This window comes from Formica exsecta, unplaced genomic scaffold (assembly GCF_003651465.1).
Source record: "Formica exsecta isolate Colony F162 unplaced genomic scaffold, ASM365146v1 scaffold81, whole genome shotgun sequence".
NCBI lineage: Eukaryota > Metazoa > Arthropoda > Insecta > Hymenoptera > Formicidae > Formica > Formica exsecta.
In genome coordinates this window covers 213,793-236,379 of record NW_021853581.1, presented here as the reverse complement: position 1 = coordinate 236,379, position 22,587 = coordinate 213,793, and the positions used below count along the sequence as shown (strand labels likewise).

Sequence of the window (22,587 nt, the reverse complement as noted above, 5' to 3'; positions counted from 1 at the left end):
ATTATATCGCTTGTTCATTGCACCGCCAAACAAATATTATTCTACAGCCGTAAAATAGAGTGTCCGTTGTTAACGGATTTAGGGCTATCCAGGGTTGGGAAGTAACGCGTTACTTGTAACGTCGTTACCGTTACAGTTACTTTTTTTCGGTAACGATCGTTACTTTTTTCTGTTTGTAACGGTAACGGTAACGTCGTTACATTTTTACAGTAACGGTAACGAATTAGCCGTTACTTTTATCGTTATTTTTTGGTTCTTTATTATCTTATATCTATTCAATAAATGTATTCAAAGATGTATTTTTTGAAAAATATTTTGTAGCCTTCTATCATAGGCTGCATTCTGATAGTCACTGCCAGTACTGAAAATCTATAGTAACGTAAATTATAGATTTTACAATACTGGCAGTGAATATTGGAATACACTCTTAATAATATCAATATTTCTCTTATCAATATTTAAAAACAATGTTTGATAAAAATTTTCGACAAAATTGAAATTTGTAAATTACAATTTAAATTCCTATAAAGATAAATGTATTAAAAAGTAAAGGCATTAACATAAAAAATTAGAATCATTAAATAAGTTTAATATAAAAAACGCTTGCTATATAGACTAATTTAGAGTTTTTAATTGTAACATAGATTATTACATTTAATATTGATTATTAAATAATTTTATAATCTAATAGCTTATTTTAGCATTACAAAAAACAAAAACATAACGGAAAAGTAACGAATTGTTACTTTCCAAGTAACGGTAACCGTAACGCGTTACTTTTTAAAATCAGTAACGAGTAACAGTAACGAGTTACTTTTTACAAAAAATAACCGTAACGGTAACGTGTTACTTTTATAGAGTAACGTTTCCAACCCTGACTACGAATATCGCAAAAACTGTCGCGTAATAATTTTAATGGCAAATTCTTTGACGAGAATAAAGCCAATCTTTTCGCAATTTACATGTAAACTCAAGCGTGTAAGAATGTAGGACAACACTAATTAACACGAGAATAGATTCTTCTATTTTTCCAGTGCATCTCGTTGCTCTTTGCTATAATCGCCCGTCTCTGTAATAACGTAATTTGAGCGTATGAATAGGCGGGATGACTCAAAGTCGGACGATAAGAGTGACGTGGTACAATCGCGGTATCGTATTTTTTTTTTTTTTTTTTTTTTTTTTTTTTAAGGAGGGCTCGTGCATTTTCAAAGGCATGCAAAGCATTTTAAGATATAAGACAGGGAAAAGAATTTTGCTTCTCTTTCCTTCCTTTGTAGTGCACGCGAGAGAATGGAAAGTTTTTTTCCTCATGGCTCGTTTGCGAGAGGATACAATGACGTGAGCGGATAGCAATGAAGGGTAACAATCAGGGTGGGTGGGATAAAAAAGAGAGAATTTCTAGGCTAGCACGCGAGGATTGTATAATATCGGTCAGATATTAGGAGGCCGGTACGCAATTTTATAATAAATTCGACGGAAAATATTCCGTAATATAATGTTTAGATTACAGTTGGAAAATTTGGCTTAAATTTAACATATATCGATCAATTTTTGTGTTAATTTAACATAATATAGATATATTAAAGATGACACTAATACACTATGTTAATATTCCAACACAAAATTAATACAAACTTTATAGTGATTTGAAATAAATTATATATTAGGTCTACCGGAAAGTTCTGTCCGTTTTTGGAATAAAACAAAATACAAATTTTTATTACCGTCAATAAACTTTATTAAATAATGTAATTGCCATTATTATTAATGATTTCTTGCCAGCGTAAGGGCAATTTGTATATTCCATTTTCGAAAAATGTTTTATCTTTTGATGCGAACCAGTGCTTGTTTGATATCTTGTTCCTTTTTGAATTTTTTGCCCCTCAAAAAATTTTGTAAGGACGAAAACAAGTGATAGTCGGAGGGTGCTAAGTTCGGGGAATATGGTGGATGCGACAGAATTTCCCAGCCTAGTTCTGCAATTTTTTGACGAGTCCCCAAAGCAGCATGTGGCCTGGCATTATCATGATGCAGTATGATGTTCTTCCTATTGAACATCGCCGGCCTCTTTTTCTGGACTGCTGTATTTCAATTATCCAGTTGCTGATAATACTTCTCCGAATAATGGCAATATTAGGTATAGACCTGATATAAAATCAATATATTTCTAATAATAAAATTAACTTAGAAAAATGTTATTGACAGTCTGTAGTCACTCTCACGTCTATCGTAGAATAAAATCAACATTTTTTTGGTGTAAATTTTAACAGGTAAGATCCTGTCATTAATAATACGGAACATAATTTATAGTGTAAAATTAAAAATATGTGCACGTCGTGATATTTTTACACTTTTCTTAGTTGTTTTAATAATTTAACATTCGAGTTCAATTAACGTAACAACAACACGTTAAATTAACACATAAATGTTAAATGTTGAATATTTAACAAAAATTTTAACCTGCATATTTTTTAATAAGAAAACATAAATTTTCCAAGCGTGTACTTGCCTGAGAAATTTTACATAAGGGCCGCTTATGCATTCATTGAAATTGAGATTAAAAAACGGATTCAAACTGTGTAAGCAATGGGAATCGTATATAAAGAACCTTATTACGAATCTGAATTTATTTTGTCGTATCGTCAATTATGTAATAGCTTTTATTAGACCGATTTCAAATCAATTTCCACTCTATTTATCCTAGGCAACGTAATTTTTTTCTCAATATATATATTTCTATTTTATTTTGTAATCGTAAAATAGAATAATGTTAATCGAATTTTTTGTCACGATTCTCGTAATCTTCGAAAGTTTAACAAACTTTCTGAAGAATTTACAATTGTAATTAATTGATTCATAAATTCATAAATATGTACTCTTTACTTTTATATAATATACTTTAATCAAAGAACATTTACTTTACAAACAATTCGAATTTTTAGCTCAATTTAAATTTTCTGAAGTGAATGTTTTACATGCAACGATCTAATGTAAAAGTTCGCATTAAATTTCACTATTATATATTATGTTTCACTATATATAGTTTGATTTTGTCGCAACCTAGAATTATTTATATACACAATCGAACGCGAGAGTGTCATTGTTTTCTAATTTCCTTTGTAATTTTCATTTCTGTGCAAAGCTTTTCGTGCTGTTTTCAGAGAGAAGTCAGGAATATTCGATTGTTTGGATTTTGATGAGCTTTGTGCAGATGAAAGTGCCGAAGAGTTTGTGGTGCAATAATACGAACGAATGGTGAGAGGAAACACGAGAAATGGAAGAAAGCTCGAGGATCTTATTCGAAGAAACCCGAGCATTTCGACCTGTTATTCAAAAGAGCGTGTCGGTATTGACCGGGGATGCCTTTATAGGGAAGGAATTTCCACGTTCCGCGGCAATGTCGGCCGTGTTCGTTTAATTATCTTCCGCAAGATTTTCCACAAGAACGATTCCATTACGTGCGGTGACGTTTGCCCGAGAACGATAATGCTCTTTCATTTTATCCGATGTGATTGGACTTGGCTATTCATGACCAATTTTTCAATAAATTCGATAAATTAATCTTACAAAAATCAAATAAATTTTTTTTTACACTAAAAATATTAAGTCAATTTATTTTTATTTATTGTATTGCATGTAAAATAATTATTAAAACTATTTAATATTTACTTATTTAAGGAGAAATGGCAAATGAATTCTGTAAATTATTTTTCCATATTCTATTTTTTTTTTTCTAATTGCGAAAGGAAATTATAATAAGGTATGATTAAAATAAAATAATTTTTATTAATATATATCAAAAGCAAGGTAAGAAATATAACTTTGTCATATTTTTTAATCATATATATTATTTGCAAAAATAATCCCAATTTTTTTTGGCTTAGTTCGATTATAACTTTGCGGATTTCAGGATTAATATCAGATTAAATTCGGTATCTATCGTTGACGCGTTACATTCTCGCGTTATATATAGTCATGGCATTAAGCAAATGACGCTGCAGCGGAACTGTTTTTACGTTTTGATACTAGGATGAGAATGTGAAACTTCGCATTCCCATAGCGTGATTTATGCGCGACAATGGCAGCGATAAAATCTCTTTTATACGCTTTATGCTCTTGTTACGGGCAATTCCACACAACGGGACGAGTATTTTGCGAGTTACATAGCATATCAGAATGAACTACAACGAGACGAGCACGATCTGCATTCGGAATAATTGAATCCAAATACCATGAGATCTTCGCGTTGAAAGTTGCGAAGCAATCAAAACTTAAATTCGCGCAAGTTGCGAGGAAACAAAATGTCGAATTATATATAAAATCGAGGTATCTCTGAGAAGATCAAAGCTGGCGTTGTTGTTATTATTGTACACAGTTGGAAAATTTGGGTTAAATTTAACATATATCGTATGTCCCAAATAATTCACACAAATTTTTAATTTAACATGATATGAATATGTTAAATGATGACATTAATATTATGTTAATATTTCAAAATGAGAATGCAAAGTTCATAGTAATTTGAAATAAATTTTATGTAAAATCAACATATTTCTAATGATAAAATTAATTTGAAAAAATGTTATTGACAATCTGTAGTCATTCTCATTTCTGTTGTAGAATAAAATTAACATTTTTTTCTGTAAATTCTAACGAATAAATCCTGTCATTAATAATACGGAATATAATTTATTATGTAAAATTAAAAATATGTGCACGTCGTGTTATTTTTTATTGTTACTTTTTTTAATTGTTTTAATAATTTATCATTTGAGTTCAATTAACACAACAGCAATATGTTAAATTAACACATAAATGTGTTAAATATTTAACACAGAAATTTTAATCGGCATATTTTTTAACAAGAAAATATAAATTTTCCAACTGTGCATGATCCAAACGGTTTTATAATTGCATCAATTATTTTAGAAAAAAGTTTATGAAGGGAGAGAGAGATAGGTATAAGAAGTAACGAGACATTATTGAAGAAAAGAAAAGTTTCAGTTGTTAAAATAACGGAGCGACACATAGTTCGAGTTAAAGGAACTTGTAATTATCATTCAGCCTCGTAAAGCTAAGACAATTTATTTTAATACGCTGACGTAATACATATCTCTTTTTCTTAAACATTCCATACTTCAGTGTGATAAAAAGTTAATAATGTACGATGAATCTGTAGCTCGATCTCGTTATCAGCGCGTGTAATTCGAAGAACGATCACACCATCGGCTAAAACTTCGCCAGTTTGGCAAATTTATCCGAGCGAACTGGCTGACGTCGCAAAGTTACCTGGCTATACATATACTGTGATAAAGGTGTCTAAGGTGCTCCATCTAAAGTGCACGACCGCGTATCAAGCGTTATTTGTATGCATAAATAGCGGAGAGAGAAAGTAGGAGAGAGACAGAGAGATTATGTCATGTAATGTAGTATATAATATATATTCTCGGCATCGTGTGTTTGAAATTTGCGATCATTAAGCTGATGAACGTAATTGTTTAATTACACATTAATTCTCAGGACAGTTAGGAAATTTCACCGATTAAATCAATTAAATAATATACACGCGATTGAACCGATCAAATATGTATGAAAAAAAGACATAATTATATCAATTAATAATTCTATAAGAAATGAGATTTAATTGCAAAAAAAAAAAAATAAAATTAAAAAGATATACACTGAAAAATATATTAAACTCAAACAAATTTTTTTTTATTTAGAAGAATTATTTATATAAATACATAAAGGAATTAGCTATATCAATTAATAAAATATAAAATAAAAAAATTATATATAAATTAATAATTTATTTAATATAACAAAACATTTTTGGAAACAAAGTACATATTTATTTAAGTAAAAAAGAATCAAAATTAACAAAATGTATTTATATTATTGAAAAAAAATTCATTTTTAATGCAAGAAACGGCAGTTTTACAGAAATTTCCAAGTCGGTGAGTCGCGTTTTCGCGTCAGTAAATCGTGAGCAAGGTGTATTAATTTTATTTAAGTCGATACGTGTCTCTTATTGATCGCGGTAGTTTATTTCTTCTTTTGATTATAGCGAAAGAATCGTGTTCGATATATTTTGCCTTCTTCAAGAGGAAAAAAATCTCTCTCTCGTGTGTGCTAAACAACCTTTTGCACTCTACGCGGCGTAACGTCAATCTTGAAATTTCCAAGGAAATTACGAACATTCGAGAAAGAAGAAGAGACTCGTGGAGTCCCGCGGAATTTCATTTAAAATGCGTTTAATCTAAATCCTTGGTTCGCCCACGAAAGAATCGATACTTAAATGTCATTATACAAGCGATTACGTGTAATATGTTATCGCATTTTTTAATTTTTACTAATAAGGTAAGCAGGCAATTTTCCACAATGCATTTTTTCAAGCGATAATTAGAAACCACGCGCGGTTTAAATAACATTTAATTAACTTTATATATACATATTGAATATGCTATAAATTGATTACATTTTAATCACGTTTTTACTTTTTATCACACCATAGTAAAAATATATACGTAAAATTCATATATAATGTCCGTTCTATCTCTCTTCTCGAACACGTCCGCCTGATATATAAAACCCCCTCCCTCTCCCTTACATGTAGGAACTTGGAAATAAAATTATCCCTTATAACCAGAACGTCGATCGTACTTTGTACGTAAAAGAAGATACTTCGTAGAACGAAAGAGGAAATTCAGCTCCCGTATTCTGACCGATAGCAGGTTGGCGATTTTGTGGTTATCGATCCCGACCCCGCGGTATGTTCAACCCCTCCCTCCCTCCCGCCCTTCCGATGCCATTAAAACAACCATGATGCCAGTACTAGCACGCCCACGTATATACATGTATTCCTACACATGCAAAATACCCTTATGTACACGAGAAAGAGGGTTTCCTTACGCGTACTTCCTTTGAAGAAAGAATCGTGTGTGTGTGTGTGTGTGTGTCGACCTTAGACATACAATTTCCAATTTACCACGAGGTAAAGGAGCGGGTCGAATTCTTTCTCTCGTCATAAATTAGCGACACGAAAACCCTTATATTCGTCGCACTCGCGGCGTACTTTGCGAGACTGCAGCCTGCACCGAGCCAAAAAGTCAGTCGCACCGATAACTCAACGCAAACTTTTTCGCGATTACCAAACTTTCTCTCTTTACGCGTCTCTCGAGGATCCAAGATATTCAATAAAGAATCTCATCTGTGCCGTTACTTATATTGGTGCCGTCCTGCAATAGAAAGAAAAATGTGTGGCTATAAATAATCTGTATTTTCTCCTCTCTTTTTCTCTCTGGAGGCATGCAGAGAGAGAGAGAGAGAGAGAAAGAGAGAGAAAGAGAGAAGAGGGGGGGGGGGGGGGAATTAAAGATTATTTTATGACACATCAACAGCTAAAGATATATAGTGAAATCTTTTTTGTGTAAAAAATTCAAGAATCCAATTTATATAAAAGGTGAAAAGTTAATATTTTACTGTTATTTTTAAGTTTACAACGCGGAAGAAAAATCTAATATCCATATATGCACTTTTGCATCTGGGATATTGAATTTTACATGGTGACATTTCCTCTTCTGACGTTAGTACAATCTTTTCCGATTTCTCAGATATCAATAACATGTCGGGATGGCTTTAACGTTGAAATGTCAGGCTGTAGATAAAGTTGTTTGGAACCGATGTAAGCGAGCATTGTAATGCACATACTGAAATAACCGCGTGAAAAAAAGCTGAGATCTCTTCCCGATACACATAATCGGGGACTGAACCAATCATCGAGCTCGATCACTAACCGCATCTCGATGAAATCGATTACGATCAACGTTGCAATATGCTTCGAAAGGACATGTGGTTCCATTGTAATAAATACACAACGTAGGAGTGCATGAGTAAGCATATAAATCCACTCGAAGCAGAGTTATGTGTCTATGTGGGAGAGTGTATATGCAATCTCGTCATTGTACCATTATAAATTATAAGTCATACTCAGCTGCATTGCTAATATTGTATATAAAAAATCGACGCTTTTATATGTTGCAGCACACACAATAATCTTTTAATAAGATTTATCTCTTTCATGTATATCTATTTAAATACATTTTCTTTTTTTGCTATTTATATAATTATAATTTTATTTTGTTACAAACTTGAAAGTAAAACCGACTTGCAATTAATTACAGTGTAAATAACATTTTTTTTTTGTAATTAAAATAATCTCAAAAATATGATTATGTTTAAATATTCACATAATTTGCGTTCATACAAAGGATAAAAGATATAAATAATTGGACAGAAAATCATAAAGAGAGGGATCCTCGTTATCTCTTTTTAAAATAATATTGAAACTTTTTCACAAAGAAAAGGTACATAACACGTTCGGCTAAAATGAAATTATCCAGATAATACTTTTAACGATTCAGAGGATTTGTTTTTTTTTTTTTTTTTTTTTTAGACAATTATATCCGCGATTATTATTGCTGCTTTTAATAATATAGATATGATTAATGTTTAATTGGAACGGGGTTGTATAAGTGAAAAGGATCGGCGAGATTTTACAACGGCACGCTATTTCAACGAAATCGGTCGCCGTGTTAACGATCGATCCTGATCACTCGCGCAAAAAGCGATAAAACTCAAAGAGGTATTAACGACTGCGCGCTCGGCAAAGCCTATTTATCAAAAAGAATAAACGGGAGTTTAATCGCGTTTCGGTCGATACGCAGATACGAAACCGGGTGAAATCCAACGAATAATTTTCACGCTACTAAAATTTTCTGTTAAACAATAACGAATAAATCCCAGTTTACATTTTGAATTAAATTCTAGGATTAAACATCATATCGCTGAGAGATAATCCGCTATATAGATTATAGTTATTTTTATTATATATTTGTGTATTTTTTTCGCTCAATAAATTATCAAATAATATTGATTAAAAATTGATGATAGAGAAAGAAAATTGAAATAAATAAATTACGACCAATGTCAAATCGAGTTCTATCAAATTTTAAATTTGCAATTCATTTAAAATTAAAAGATTAGTTTCTCATTCATATGTAAATATATAAAAAAAAAAAAAACAGAATTGTTAAAAAGAAGATGCTTTTAATTTTTTACTCGACTATTGATACTTATTTGCACTTTATCGAAAATATTTACGTGAAAATGATGTAACGTTTTCCGACGACAAGTGGACCCAGAGTTAATGCGGGTAACGCAAACCGATTGTGTAACGTGACACGTTTGGCAAATTTATTAGCTAACGATTTGCTTGACCCTCGCATGCGTGTGTTCGAAAATCAACGCGTAAATATGCCACACGATGTATCGATGTAATTTGTCAATGTCGATGTGTGCGCGCATCGTACCCCGTCATCCTAATAGTTCGATAGCTCACTCGTGCGTTTTGGCCGAATGGCGGTCTACTTCGAATTCTCGAGCTTGAGAAAATATCGGAAAGACACGGCGTTTCCCCGGCAATTTGTCTTCGCGTTTTACGTTCAGCTATATACGTACGACGCTCGATATTCTCGCGCTTCGTCTATTTAGGCCAGCGAAAAGTAACCGATCTCTTTTAAAATTTGATACTGTGCCAATATCAATCTCGTAAATATCAACCTTTAAATTTTCGAATTTCGAGCTTAACAATGTCGAGAAGAGAGAAAGAAAGAGGAAGAGAAAAAGAAAGGGAAAATTTTCATTTGTACAATTATATATATACACTAAAAATAAAATTCTTTTCAATCAAATAAATACATTTTGCTAACTTTTACTTGAATAAATATATACTTTGTTTCCAAACATGTTTTGTCATATTAAATAAATTATTATTTACATGTAATAAAAATTATAATTTTTAAAATAAATCATTTAAAATTTTAATATAAAAGAGCATTTATTTAAAGATAAAAAATTATTTATTAAAATAAAGAAAACCTGTATTTTTGGAACAAGCAAGCAAAAATTAAAAAAAACGTTTTTTTAAAGGAAGTAATTTAGTATAATAAAGATAAAAAATTTAATATAATTTTTTTATTTGCAAATAAAAGCATATATTGCTTTTATTTTATATTTTACTAATTCAAATATATTTGCTGCTTGATTGAAATAACTTATAATTTCTTTGTAAATATTTAAATAAATCATTTTTCTTAAATCAAAAAAATTTTTTGGTATTTAGTATACTTTTTTTTAATGTGCAAATTGTGTATTGACATAAACGCGCAAGACCGATTCTTTCTTAGGTACACTTTCTTTCTTATCTCTATAGATTTCTTTGTGATTGTTACGTTTATATTAAATCCTTCCAAGACTTGCCTAGACTTGATTGTTTTAAATATAGTGTTCCACGTATATCACAAGATAATATTTTTTTAACGCTAACATAAGTAATATTTTCCTTTCTGTATTCGGATATTTGAAAGAAAATTTAGAAAATATTATTGTTCTGTGATAGAAGCTCCCTCGTCCATCTTTTGTCACAAAATTATTTTATCGCTGACGTTTCAGCTTAGGCTGTAATACAGACAGATTGAACGTTGAACCAAATTGTGGAGTAATCACCATCGCGAGGATATAATTATTTCGTCCATTTACTAATGGCATGCCCATTAGTACCGCAGTCCCGATAATTACATTCCTAATTATTCACGTCCGCTCATTCATAAAAAGCCGGTTATTGGCGTTTGCAGTCACTAACTCGCGCCCAAAGTTTATCGCATTTCTCGACGCATATATAATCGTTTATTGTCCGCTTTCGCGCGTGCGTTCTGAAAGCGATCGTCTCGTCGCGAGATTTATCGATTCCCTCGGCAAATTTTGGTCTCATTGCGATTACTCCCGTCGCCGACACGCGCGTCGTAAATCATGCTAAAAGCGATCTGGCTTCCGGCGTTCGACTCGGATTATTATCCCAAGCTCGTAGTGGCTTTCGCGATTCTCCTCGCAATGGAAACGGAGAACTTTGGTAGGATAATCACGTAATAGCGCATTTCGCGAGTAAACGGCACAAACGCACAAATCTTTATTGCATCTTGTCATTAAGAAGATTAAATTCGTATCGAGAGATATTTCAGCGAGAAAAAATCAGTTTTAGGTGAATTAGGTGGGTAGAAAAAAAAACCGTGCTTTTCTGCAACGTTGCATAGTTGAAAAATTTGTGTTTTCTTATCAAAAAATATGCCGGTTAAAATTTTTGTGTTAAATATTTAACACTTTCATGTATTAATTTAACTAATATTGCTGTTGTGTTAATTAAATTCAAATGTTCAATTATTAAAACAACTGAAAAAAAAAAAGTATAAAAATAACACGATGTTCTGAGATATGTTCTGTACTATTAGTGACAGGATATGTTGAAATTTATAGAAAAAATAGATTTTAATTTGCAATAGAAGTGAGAGTGACTACAAACGTCAATAACTTTTTTTTCTAAGTTAATTTTATTATTAAAAATATGTTGATTTTACACAAAATTTATTTCAAATTATTTTGTGGTTTGCATTTATTTTGTGTTAAAATATTAACATAGTATTATGTCACCATTTAACATATCCATATTATGTTAAATTAACACAAAGATTTGTGGAATTTGTGTGGACCGTTTGAGACATGCTATGATATATGTTAAATCTAACACAAATTTTTCAACTGTGCATGCTTACTTTTCCGGAAAGAAAGGCAAAGGTTGTAAGCATTAATGGTGGGGCAAGGATCGAAAACGCGAACACGCTTCTTTTTTTCATCGCAAATGTTTCGGCACGATATCCACGCGATAAGCAGCGACACGAGCGCGCGTCGTTCTTAATTAAAAACTCGCGGTATCATCGAGAAAGATCGCGTTACGACGAAACGGATCTATGGTATTATTTTCTTTCGTGGAGATCGCAATTTTCCTGCACAGGCTGTTTTTGTCGAAATTTTTCAACCTATCAATTTGCCGCTCGTGCGTGTCGTATCATACTGTCGCCATCTTTGAAGCTGACGTTTCCTGGAAATTTAAGAATAACGAGTAGCGTGACGTTTCTATATCATTCCATATGTCAATTAATCATAATATATACATAGTGTGATAATATTAATTTTTTATAATAAATATTAATTATATTATAATACAGAAACCTCAATTTTTTATTTTTTAAATTGAGATAAAGATTTCTTAAAATGTATATCTTGCAATCGAAAAATCGACTCGTGTAAAAGCAAGCCGTTAGTACAATTGATTTTTGGATAATGACAAGACCCAACATGAGAGAAGTGACGTAAAGGGACTGTTAATGTTCCCGATGCGAGATATTATGAGTAACATACAAAGAGTTAATTGCATTCTGCCACGTTAAAGTGTGATTATGCGGAATCCGGTCGGTCGATTTCGCGACAAACCTACTGCTGCTTCCAGACCAAATCACTCGTTTTTACTATTAAAAACTATTTTTATGCGTTATTCAAAATAGAAAAAAAGAAAGAGAGAGAGAGAGAGAGAGAGAGAGAGAGGGGGAGAGAGAGAAATAGAAAAAATGGCTTTTCAAATATCGTGGACTATGTGTGCATTTCCACTATTATATTTTATTTTAAAAAATAGAAAAGAAAGTTTAAAAAATGGTTGCTTCTGTTACATATTTATATTCGTCAGAATTCATATATCTAAAATTGTAATTCGGTCGTGGAATAAATCTCGTCGGGTGCAACTTATATTTCTGGGAAATTTCGCTCGTTCGTTCAGAGTGATACAGATTTCGTGACTTGTCAACATGACGTGTCGCACATGCTGCTGTCTCCCTTCTTGAACAAAATTCCTGGCGTACCTTGAAAATCTATTATCGAGGGACGAGTAAAGTTTGCCTGCAGCCTTTCGGCCGCGTGTGTGCCGCTTGAATAATTTATTCTCTGTAATACACCGAGAGTATCCCTCACCTTCCCGTTCGCTCGTTCAGTGATTATCCCAGCTGCTCGTTGTTTGCATAATCCGTCGCGAAGAGTGCATCGCGTCTGCATTACAAACGACGGCCGGATTGCGAATGTAGCGCGACTCCTCTCGCTTTAATCGGACTCGAGAGGGTAATCGAGATGAGTAATCGTCCCAATATGTCCGCGATATCCCATTGGAATTATTCACCGAATATCTATTCCAATTCTATTCCCAATTCTGTGCCGTATGCGCCGATTTATGGAAATATCTCTCTCGAAATAATTCAACTGAATATCGTGCGATCTCCTTTTTTTTTGCAAGTTTTTGTCATTTGTTGCAACATCTTTTATAATATCTATAATATATCAGATACGCATATAACGTAAAAATAAGAATTAACATTCTGAGAAGAACAAAATCTGTTAGAGTTTTAGAGCTGTGGCACAATAAAATTTTTTAATTATGTTTTAAGATAGTGATACTTTGACATTTTAATCGAGAAAGAGTTTGTTTTAAATTAAAAATTCAATAAATTTGTTATAAAAAAATTATATATTAAAAACGCAGAGGATTCGATAAAAAAAGAGAAATTAAAAAATTATATATTATATTGTACATTAATGACAAATAATCTGACCTTTTTAGCAGTTTCAAACAATTAAAATCTTAGTGTCGCGATTTCGGGAATTATTGAATAATTTAACAAGATAACAAAAACATAACTTTTTATCTTCAGGACTAGAAGGACGTGCGAAAGCTATGACGTTGAGGAGAAGCGCTTCTTGCCGGATAATAAATCAATAATTCGTGTATGTGACTTCTGACCGTGAGAACAAGCGAGCCGGAGAAAAGAGCATCGAGCACATGTGTCACACGCAACATTTTTTTTTTCTCAAAGCTCGTTTGTCTCCGGAAACAATCGATTTGCGATTCGATTATGCCGCGGAGTTAGCCATTTTTTTCGCGCCTACGTCGTTCAAGTAATTCTAGACGGGAAGACGGATGGAATTCGCGACGCAAACAATTTTTTTTTTTTTTCATAGCGTTCGATATTTGAAATTGTTCTCATTTGTATTAGCGTGGTAGTTATTTCGCTCTCATCGTAATAAATTGTATGATTTATTCTCTCGGTGGATATTTCATTAATTTTTTTTTTTTGATATAACATACATTTCATGAAAAATATTTTATCCTTATTCACGTTTTTAAAATATGATTTCTGATTTCTCTATTTTTAATACCACTGTCTAAAATATCGAAAACAATAACCCGAAAGTTTTGATAAACAACATACGACTTGTCTATCCTTATTTATTTGATAACCTTTAAACTACTCACCGTACTCGTAGCGGAAGCTATTTTTAATCTTGTAAAGGGATTATGTACAGACAGATATTATTAACCCTCCGTTGGAAATAATAGTCTTATACATTGTCGACATTTTTAATTATTTTTTACGCACACTGACTATTACATATCTGATGTATTTCTGCGTAGAACGTATATTTCTTTAATTTCCGTTTCACAAAAATTGAGATTATTTATATATTTTTACAGATATTTATTTTATAATCGTTATTTTCTCCCCCATTCTTTTCAACAGCTGATCAACTGACAGTTGATAGATGCTCGAGCCTTGTTTTATTATATCATCCGCGTCTTTCCCTTTTTGCTGATGCGTTTTCTGTGTCATATTATATGTAATATGTATTATGTATCACGTACACATACACATACACACCGTAATACATAGAATGTTTGGAAACATCGATCAAAAGCTTCCTGTTATTGTGATATCCTTACTTTTTCTTTTTCGAGCGCGTGAGTGAATAACTGTCCTCTCTCGCTTTCATTTGCAGAAAAATGAAGCTCGATCTGGACCGGGAGAAGGGCCTCGAGCTCTTTGGCAAGCTGATACGTACAAAGAACATCGAAAATCTGCAGGGTAATCAGCCCAAAACCGGTCCCGAGCCACTTCATCCAGCCGACTCCAAGCAGAAATTACAGGTAATGAAAATAATGGACGATATAATTTTTAACAATTTTTGCAAAGATCTCGTACTTTGAATTCTAAGGATATATCTTAAATTATGAGAAATTTTCATTTTTTCTCGCATTTTTATTCACGGCACTGTTAGGTCGGTCATTGTGTTTCCCCTCCAATTGCTTGTTAGAGTTGCTACTTGAATGAATAAAGGAAGCTAGTGAGCCTAGCGTGAGCAGAAAGGCAACTAAAAACAAATGTGAGTGTGGAGGGTTAATTAAAGAGGCAGGCGTTTAACGGTGAGCGTTGTTCTTAATTATCAATTAGAGTGACAGGCAGACTATTAGAGCGGTGAAAATGAGGGATCTCTACGTGCGTGCCTGCTGATAGAAATTTACAAGAAAATTTTCTTTACTTTGACAGAGAGAACGAAAGAGAAATCTTCAAATATAAATATTTTTCTATATTAAAATTTTAAATAATGAATTTTAAATAATGTATTTTAAAAATTATAATTTTTATTACATGTAAATAATAATTTATTTAATATTGCAAAACATTTTTGGAAACAAAATATATATTTATTTAAGTAAAAAAAAAAATCAAAATTAACAAAATGTATTTATTTGATTGAAAAAATTTTCTTTTTAGTGTATGTATCCAGACGATTCGCATCGCGTTATTTCTGTCGGCTTTCACAGTCGCACCGCTAAGAGAAATACGGCAAACTTTTTGTATCTCTAAGTAACTTTTGTATTTCTAACTGCGATGGTAGTGGCCGATGCTGCAAAGCCATTACTTTACATCGGTGGACGTTTCTAGCAGACGGTACCGCAGTTGAAACGCACATAAACCGTCGCAAAGTTTCCCAATTGCCGATCCACTTTCCGTAGGAAAAGTAGCACAGGCTCGACACATATACACAAGTAAAAGACTGGCTGTGGCTAAAGCGTAAATTTTATCTAATGCGAAAGTAGCACGCGAGAAATCCGAATGGAGGCTACTAAACGATGCGAGGGACAAGTGTAGTTCGTTACGCGATAGTCATTGAGAACGGACAAGTATTTTGATCGACATTGCTTGAAACGTTCATTTTGTGCCGATGGAAAAAGATTTAAAATCGCAAACTTCGATAATTTAATTGAGTGGATATTTTGTGGAGAAATATCCAGGTCAAATCAATGAAACTTCAGGATCTTATAAAAAGAGATTGAATTTGAAACAAAAAAATTTCCATAAACATAGATCCGGAAATGATTCGTTAAAAAGTTATAGCTAATAAATTTCGAAAAATCACGTTTTTTTGATAATTTTTAAAAATAGCTTCATAATTCTTTATTCATTTGAAAAAAAGTAATGAAATAAATCTGATGGATAATTAAATAACAAACTAAATTACATCAATTTTATTTAATTTTGATAAAGCGTTCAAAAGAAAATAAACTCAAAACAACGATAAAAGTAGAAACTTGAAAAAAAAAAAAACACTTTTCGATAGTCTTTGTGTAAACACTACATTCGTAATGCAAACATTGCAAATGCAAACATAAAAATGTTCTTATTAAATTTTGATCATAACTCTAATTACTTACAAAAAGTTTATTAGCTATATCTTTCTAAAGCATTTCCGGACCTGTATTTATAGAAACTTTTTTTTGTTCCAAATTCAATTTCCTATAAGATCCTGAAGTTTCATTGACTTGACCTGGAACATCCTGTATATATTTTATTTCGTGTTAAAAAAAAAAAAATATTGCCGTGAAACGTTTATTTTTTTTTCGCACAGAAGCGACGAATTACGATTGGATGGTTTTGTCGTATTTTACTATTGTACATCGTACATATATGCACAGATATTTTTGATTAATTTTTGTATTGACTGTGTAAATGCTGGTTGTCAATTTACGCATGTTCATCGAATTAGACACGTGTCGTGAAAGCAAATACTCGTAGATATTAACGCGCGTGTATACATTTTGTCGTGCTCTCGCCAAATTCATCGGCTACTGCTCTCGCCAAAGTGCACACACGCGGTCTTAGAGATTACAAGCGTTGGGATCGAATGCGGTAAACGACATTATGCATTTGGGACGATCTCTCGAACGGTTTCCCGCGTGGGGATTTCCGGTATTTATTGCACGCGCGCAATTTTGGTCCCGGGTAACTTCCAAATTCATTCATTATTTAGTGTATTATATAGCTCGCTTCCAGGGCGCGTAAGACTTGTGTCCTATTAGAAAATTTGGCTTATATTTAACATATATTGCATGTCCTAAACAGTCCACACAAATTTTTTTTATTAATTTAACTTAATATGGATATGTTAAGTGGTGACATTAATAATATGTTAATATTTCAACACAAAATGAAACTTTTAGTAATTTAATAATTAGACTTTATAGTAATGAATGCAAACTTTATAGTAATTTTGTGTAAAATTGACATATTTTTAATGATGAAATTAACTTAAAAAATTTTTATTGACGGTCTGAAAGTTATTTTCACTCCTAGTAGAATAAAATCAACCAAGGCTTTTTTTCTGTAAATTTTAACAGATAAATTCTGTCATTAATAATATGGAACATATCTATTGTGTAAAATTAAAAATATGTACACATTGTGTTATTTAAAAAATTTTTAACATAAATGTGTTAAATATTTAACACAAAAATTTTAACCGGCATATTTTTTAACAAGAAAACACAAATTTTCCGACAGTGTGAAATTGCTCGCAGATGATAAGGCGATCGACTATTTTTGCTATGAAATTAAGTACGGTTTTTTATTATTATTCATATATTAATCTCCTCTGTATGTTTATAATCTCAAAGGAATGAATAATTAAATTAATTATTCATCAATTTTATATTTTGAATATAACTTGGCCTAGGTAATGGAACTTAGAAATTTATTGAAGATAATTAATAATACATTAAGATCTTCTAAAAATAAACGTCTTGCGAAATTTTCGTACTTGATTCTCTTTCTCACGCGTTTGTCCCATGTTTTAATTCGAAAAACAAATTTTGCTCACGTAATAAAACTTACTCTAAAATATCGCTAATATGATCCCAGAGTTTTATGATTCAAATATAACACAGTAGGACACAAAATTCTTTTCGAAGTGCGATAGTACGTTTGCCGAAGATTTTTTCGCGCTGAACACGATGCCTGAACGTTGTCTGAATTTATTTAGCACGTCAGAATTTAGAGTAAATTGGAATGAAAGGGGCCAAAAATGGCGTTTTTGGCCATTTTTAACATTTTTTGCGGCAAAAAGAAAACTAGTTTCTAAATAAACTTGATGGCATCTGAAAGTATAATTCAAGAACTTTCAAATGAATTTTGGTTCATGATCGTACGACTTTTCTTCATCAAGTTATGGCTGTTTGAATTTTAGACATTTTGTATAATTTACAAGAAAGATAAATACATACTTATATATACATAGCAGCAAATAAAAAAAAGTATTTGTAATATGAATTTACTTGCAAAGAATAGGTCAAGTATAAACTTTGAGTACACATGCTATTACACTTAATTGTCAATTCAAAATGGCGGAATTATTGACTGTAAAGCGCTTCTCAAGCAACTTTTATACCTGTTTATTTGTCTATGTAAGTGGCTATGTGTCTGCGCGTAAATTTATTATTTTGTGAAAACATTGGATTTTAAACGATACAGGTATTAAATATATAAACGTATTTCGAAAATTGAGCATTGCAAGAAATGAAGTAAGCATATTCGCAAGCATATATTTGTCTTTCTTGTACTGTAGATTATACGAAAAGCTTAAAATTCAAATAGCCATAACTTGATGAAAAAAAGTCATACAATCATGAACCAAAATTCGTTTGAAAGCTCTTAAATTATACTTTCAGATGCTATTAAGTTTATTTAGAAACCAGTTTTCTTTTTGCCGCAAAAAAATGTTAAAAATGGCCAAAAACGCCATTTTTGGCCCCTTTTATTCCAACTTTTTTTTATTTAAAATCTTGACGTGCTAGGCAAATTCTGACAACGGCATCGTGTTCAGCGCAAAAAAATCTTCCATAAACGTACTATCGCTCTTTGGAGAGAAAGGAAGAATGATTTTTCGTCCTACTGTGTAATTAAGGATTAAATGATTTTTTCCAGATTGGTTTTTCTAAAAAAAAGCGATATATTTTTCTCGTGGACCCCAAAAATCCTATCAAAACTCCCGTAATTTCTCGCGAACGATATAAATCAGCGTCAATGTTGCGACAGACGAATGCGGGTACTATGGTAATAATTCATGCAGGATTTGCATTAATTTACGTCGTTGCATTCTTTCTATTTTGAACACGACAACGATACATCTGGCGGATATCAATGTCGGATATTTCGCTAAATTTTGGCATTGCCAATCGCGTAAAGTGCGCTTTCCACTATTATCATGCAATTACGTCTCAATAGACATTGACTAATTGTAACACTACACCGCGGAGCCAGATAATTTGATTTTCTGAACTTCTGCAATTAACGTTGCTTCGATACATCATTTCTCTTCAATGTCATTTTTTATTCGTGTCTTTTTGATTTATTAATGATTGCAGGAGATGCTATTATAATTGTAGTTGTATGCAATTAAAAATATGTGCTTAATGTAAAAGTTTTTTTAAAATTACATCGATTATACGACTAATCGAATTGACACAAAACTGCAAAGTTTTTTAAAATAAATGTTTAAATATCATAAAATAATACGTGTAATAAAAAATAAGATGATATATACAGGGTGTCCCATTTTAACTTTTACACCGTAATATCTCGAAAACCATGCATTTTCAAAAAAAAAAAAAAAAAAAATGTTCCAAGTACAAGTAGGATTTGGAGGGGGCCATTAAATGAGTTGATTAAATTTTTGGTCCGGCGCTCACTTTGGATCCAATAAGACCCAACTTGATTTTCTTTAATGGAAACTGCAATCTTTTATAGTGGATTCGTATTTTACACAAAAAAATAAAAAAGTTTTGTTTCAGTCATTTTTTACTTAATCCCTTCCAACAGACCCAATAAGGTCCTGGAAAGTCCCGATCACTTTTCTCGGATGAAAGTCTTCACATCCAGTCCCAGGCAGTCACCTTGCAGTCATCCTTTAACCTTTCGGTCTTACTTTGGGTCCGAAGCCCCGATAACTTTTTTTCAAATGAAAATCTTCATGTCCCTTTTCTGATCTACCTTCAACATTCAATACTTATGTGCAAGTATTCTAATTACATTAGTATGGAAAGAATATGTGTGAGAAAAGTAATCAAGGCCTTATTGGGCCCAAAACGGGCCTTACACTCAAAACGTAACTAGATTCAAAATGCAATCCATGCATAGAGGCTAAAGGATGACTGCTACGTGAATCTGGGACAGGACATGATTTTCATTCGAAAAAAAATTATTGGAGCCTTATTGGGCTCAAAACGGGTTTTGGGCCTAAAGTAAAACCTAAAGGTTAAATAAAGGATGACTGCAAGGTGACCCTGGAACTGGATGTGAAGATATACATCCGAGAAAAGTAATCGGGACTTTTCGGGGCTTTATTAAGCTTATTGGAGGGGGTTAAGCAAAAAATGACCAAAACAAAATTTCCTTATTTTTTTGTGTAGAATACAAATCCATTATAAAAAATTGGGGTTTCCAAAAAAAATCAAGTTGGGTCTTATTGGGTCTAAAGTGGGCGCCGGACCCAAAATTTAGTTAGCTCATTTGATAGCCCCCTTCAAATTTTACAACATATTTAGAACATTTTTTTTTTTTTTTGAGAATGCCTGATTTTTGAGATATTACGGTGTGAAAGTTAAAATGGGACACTTTGTATTGTACATATAAAAATAATATGTAATAATATAACAAGAAAGTATTCTTGAATTACATATGTAAATGAAAAAAAAAGTCTGTTTGGGTGTGGAAGATTAGACTATCCATTTCGTTACACGATTGCCAGAAATGTTAATAATATCACACGATATGCGAGAGAAACTTCACGATTGCTTTATTTTTATCCGCACCAGCATTTTAGCCACTCTCATGGTCAACGTGGGAAAGAACCCCTGGCACACACTTGGAGGGTTTTGCGTTTATTAATAACTATCGGAGGAAAGTAATAAAAATGGCACTGAAAGAGAGAGAGACATTTTAGAAAGAAGTCGAGTAGAAGATGCATAACTATTTCTACAAAGATGCGTACAAGCGCGAAATGCAGTGAAAAGGTTCCGTCGCACTTTTCCACGAAGTAACTCGGAATCACGTTCCTCGCACCTTTTCCTATTATGCTCGCTATATTATTTACCATATTGTATGTGCTTATGCTATTGGCGGTCGCGATCGACGGTAATGGTTGCGCGATATCAAATATCTTTCCGCGATGATTCATCGATTTTTAAAGGGGAAATAATGCGATAAAAATCGGACATGTGTGCAGGGAATCTATTGTTCGAAACGAAAAATACCATATCGCAAACGATAATTTGTCTCGGTTAATTATTTTTATTGTGAAAGAAATTTAGAAAAAAGCAATCTCCGTGGATATAATATTCAAATAAAGCAGACTGAAATTATTTTTTATTTATGTTAACCGTTTTCACAGATAAAACAATATTTCTGCTCCTAATCTGTGAGAATGGATCGCTGCAAATTACAATTTTATTTCGATGCAGTTTAAGCAAACTGTATTATTGTTACTTTAAAAAGAAAATACGCTTATTTCAACTGAGTAAAAAGCTTACTTTAAATTTATATAATTAACAAGTAAATTAGCCTGATAAATTATTGGGACGATATTATATCAATTCCACTATAAAAAAATTTCTATAAATTCAGACACATTTCTGTCTGAATTTTCAAATCTGGATGTCTGAAAGAAATTTCAGATAATCTGTCTTAATCATCAGGTCGTTTCTCTGAGAGTTCAGAAGAGTTTGTCTGAAAATTGAAGGGTGTCTAAAAATTCAGACAGCATTCTATCTGAAAGTTCCGACAGTGCAAAAAAGCTGCGGGCACTTTGTCTAATGTTTCGGTGAATTTCTTTTTTACACCGTTGACTTTATTCGAGAAACTATTTTCTCTCATCTATCATTGCGATGTATTTATAAATGCGCAGATCTTTTTATACATTCTTCGATTACTGTTTGCAGAAGTGCCTGACGACTCTGGACCTGACGTCTTTAGGAGTTGGCTCCTGCGTCGGGACAGGGATGTACCTTGTCGCAGGAATGGTGGCGCGCAGCGTTGCCGGACCTGGTGTCGTCATCTCATTCATTATCGCAGCCATTGCTTCCATTTTTTCCGGTGAGTGCATCACAAGTTTCTAAAAAAAACAAAAAAAAAAAATTACACTTCTCCGTCATCATCGGTTAGACACGTTTGACAAGACACACGATGCATCGTGCGACTCGACACGAAATGGATCAAAAGGTCACAATCGTTCATCGTAAAGCCGTTGTATTCGCATTTGCATCCGTTCCAAACAGCTATTCGCGAAGTATAATATCAGTATTATAGAGCAGCGCTTTATCGGGAACGATAAGTCGATTGTCGTGTTATCTGAATCACATAAGTCGTGATTAAATCGTTTCGAGCACCGATTGGCGACTTTATCGAAATTGTTCGTTGCGATTGTTCTCTCTCGTAGGACGATTATGTCGACTTTCACGCGATTGTGGCGATTTCGCGGCGCAAT

General features: G+C 32.5%; 1 protein-coding gene across 1 annotated transcript in view; it reads left to right on the top strand.

Annotated features, from left to right (window-relative positions):
- Nucleotides 1-22,355, top strand: part of LOC115244328 (probable cationic amino acid transporter) — a 102,014-nt gene extending 79,659 nt beyond the window's left edge. Inside the window, exons 2-3 of the mRNA XM_029821889.1 lie at nt 14,770-14,917; nt 22,043-22,355. Of these exons, the coding sequence (XP_029677749.1) occupies nt 14,774-14,917; nt 22,043-22,219 (321 nt within the window). The 5' untranslated portion in view covers nt 14,770-14,773 and the 3' untranslated portion in view covers nt 22,220-22,355. The remainder of the gene's footprint in view (nt 1-14,769; nt 14,918-22,042) is intronic.
- The last annotated feature ends 232 nt before the right edge of the window (nt 22,356-22,587 follow it).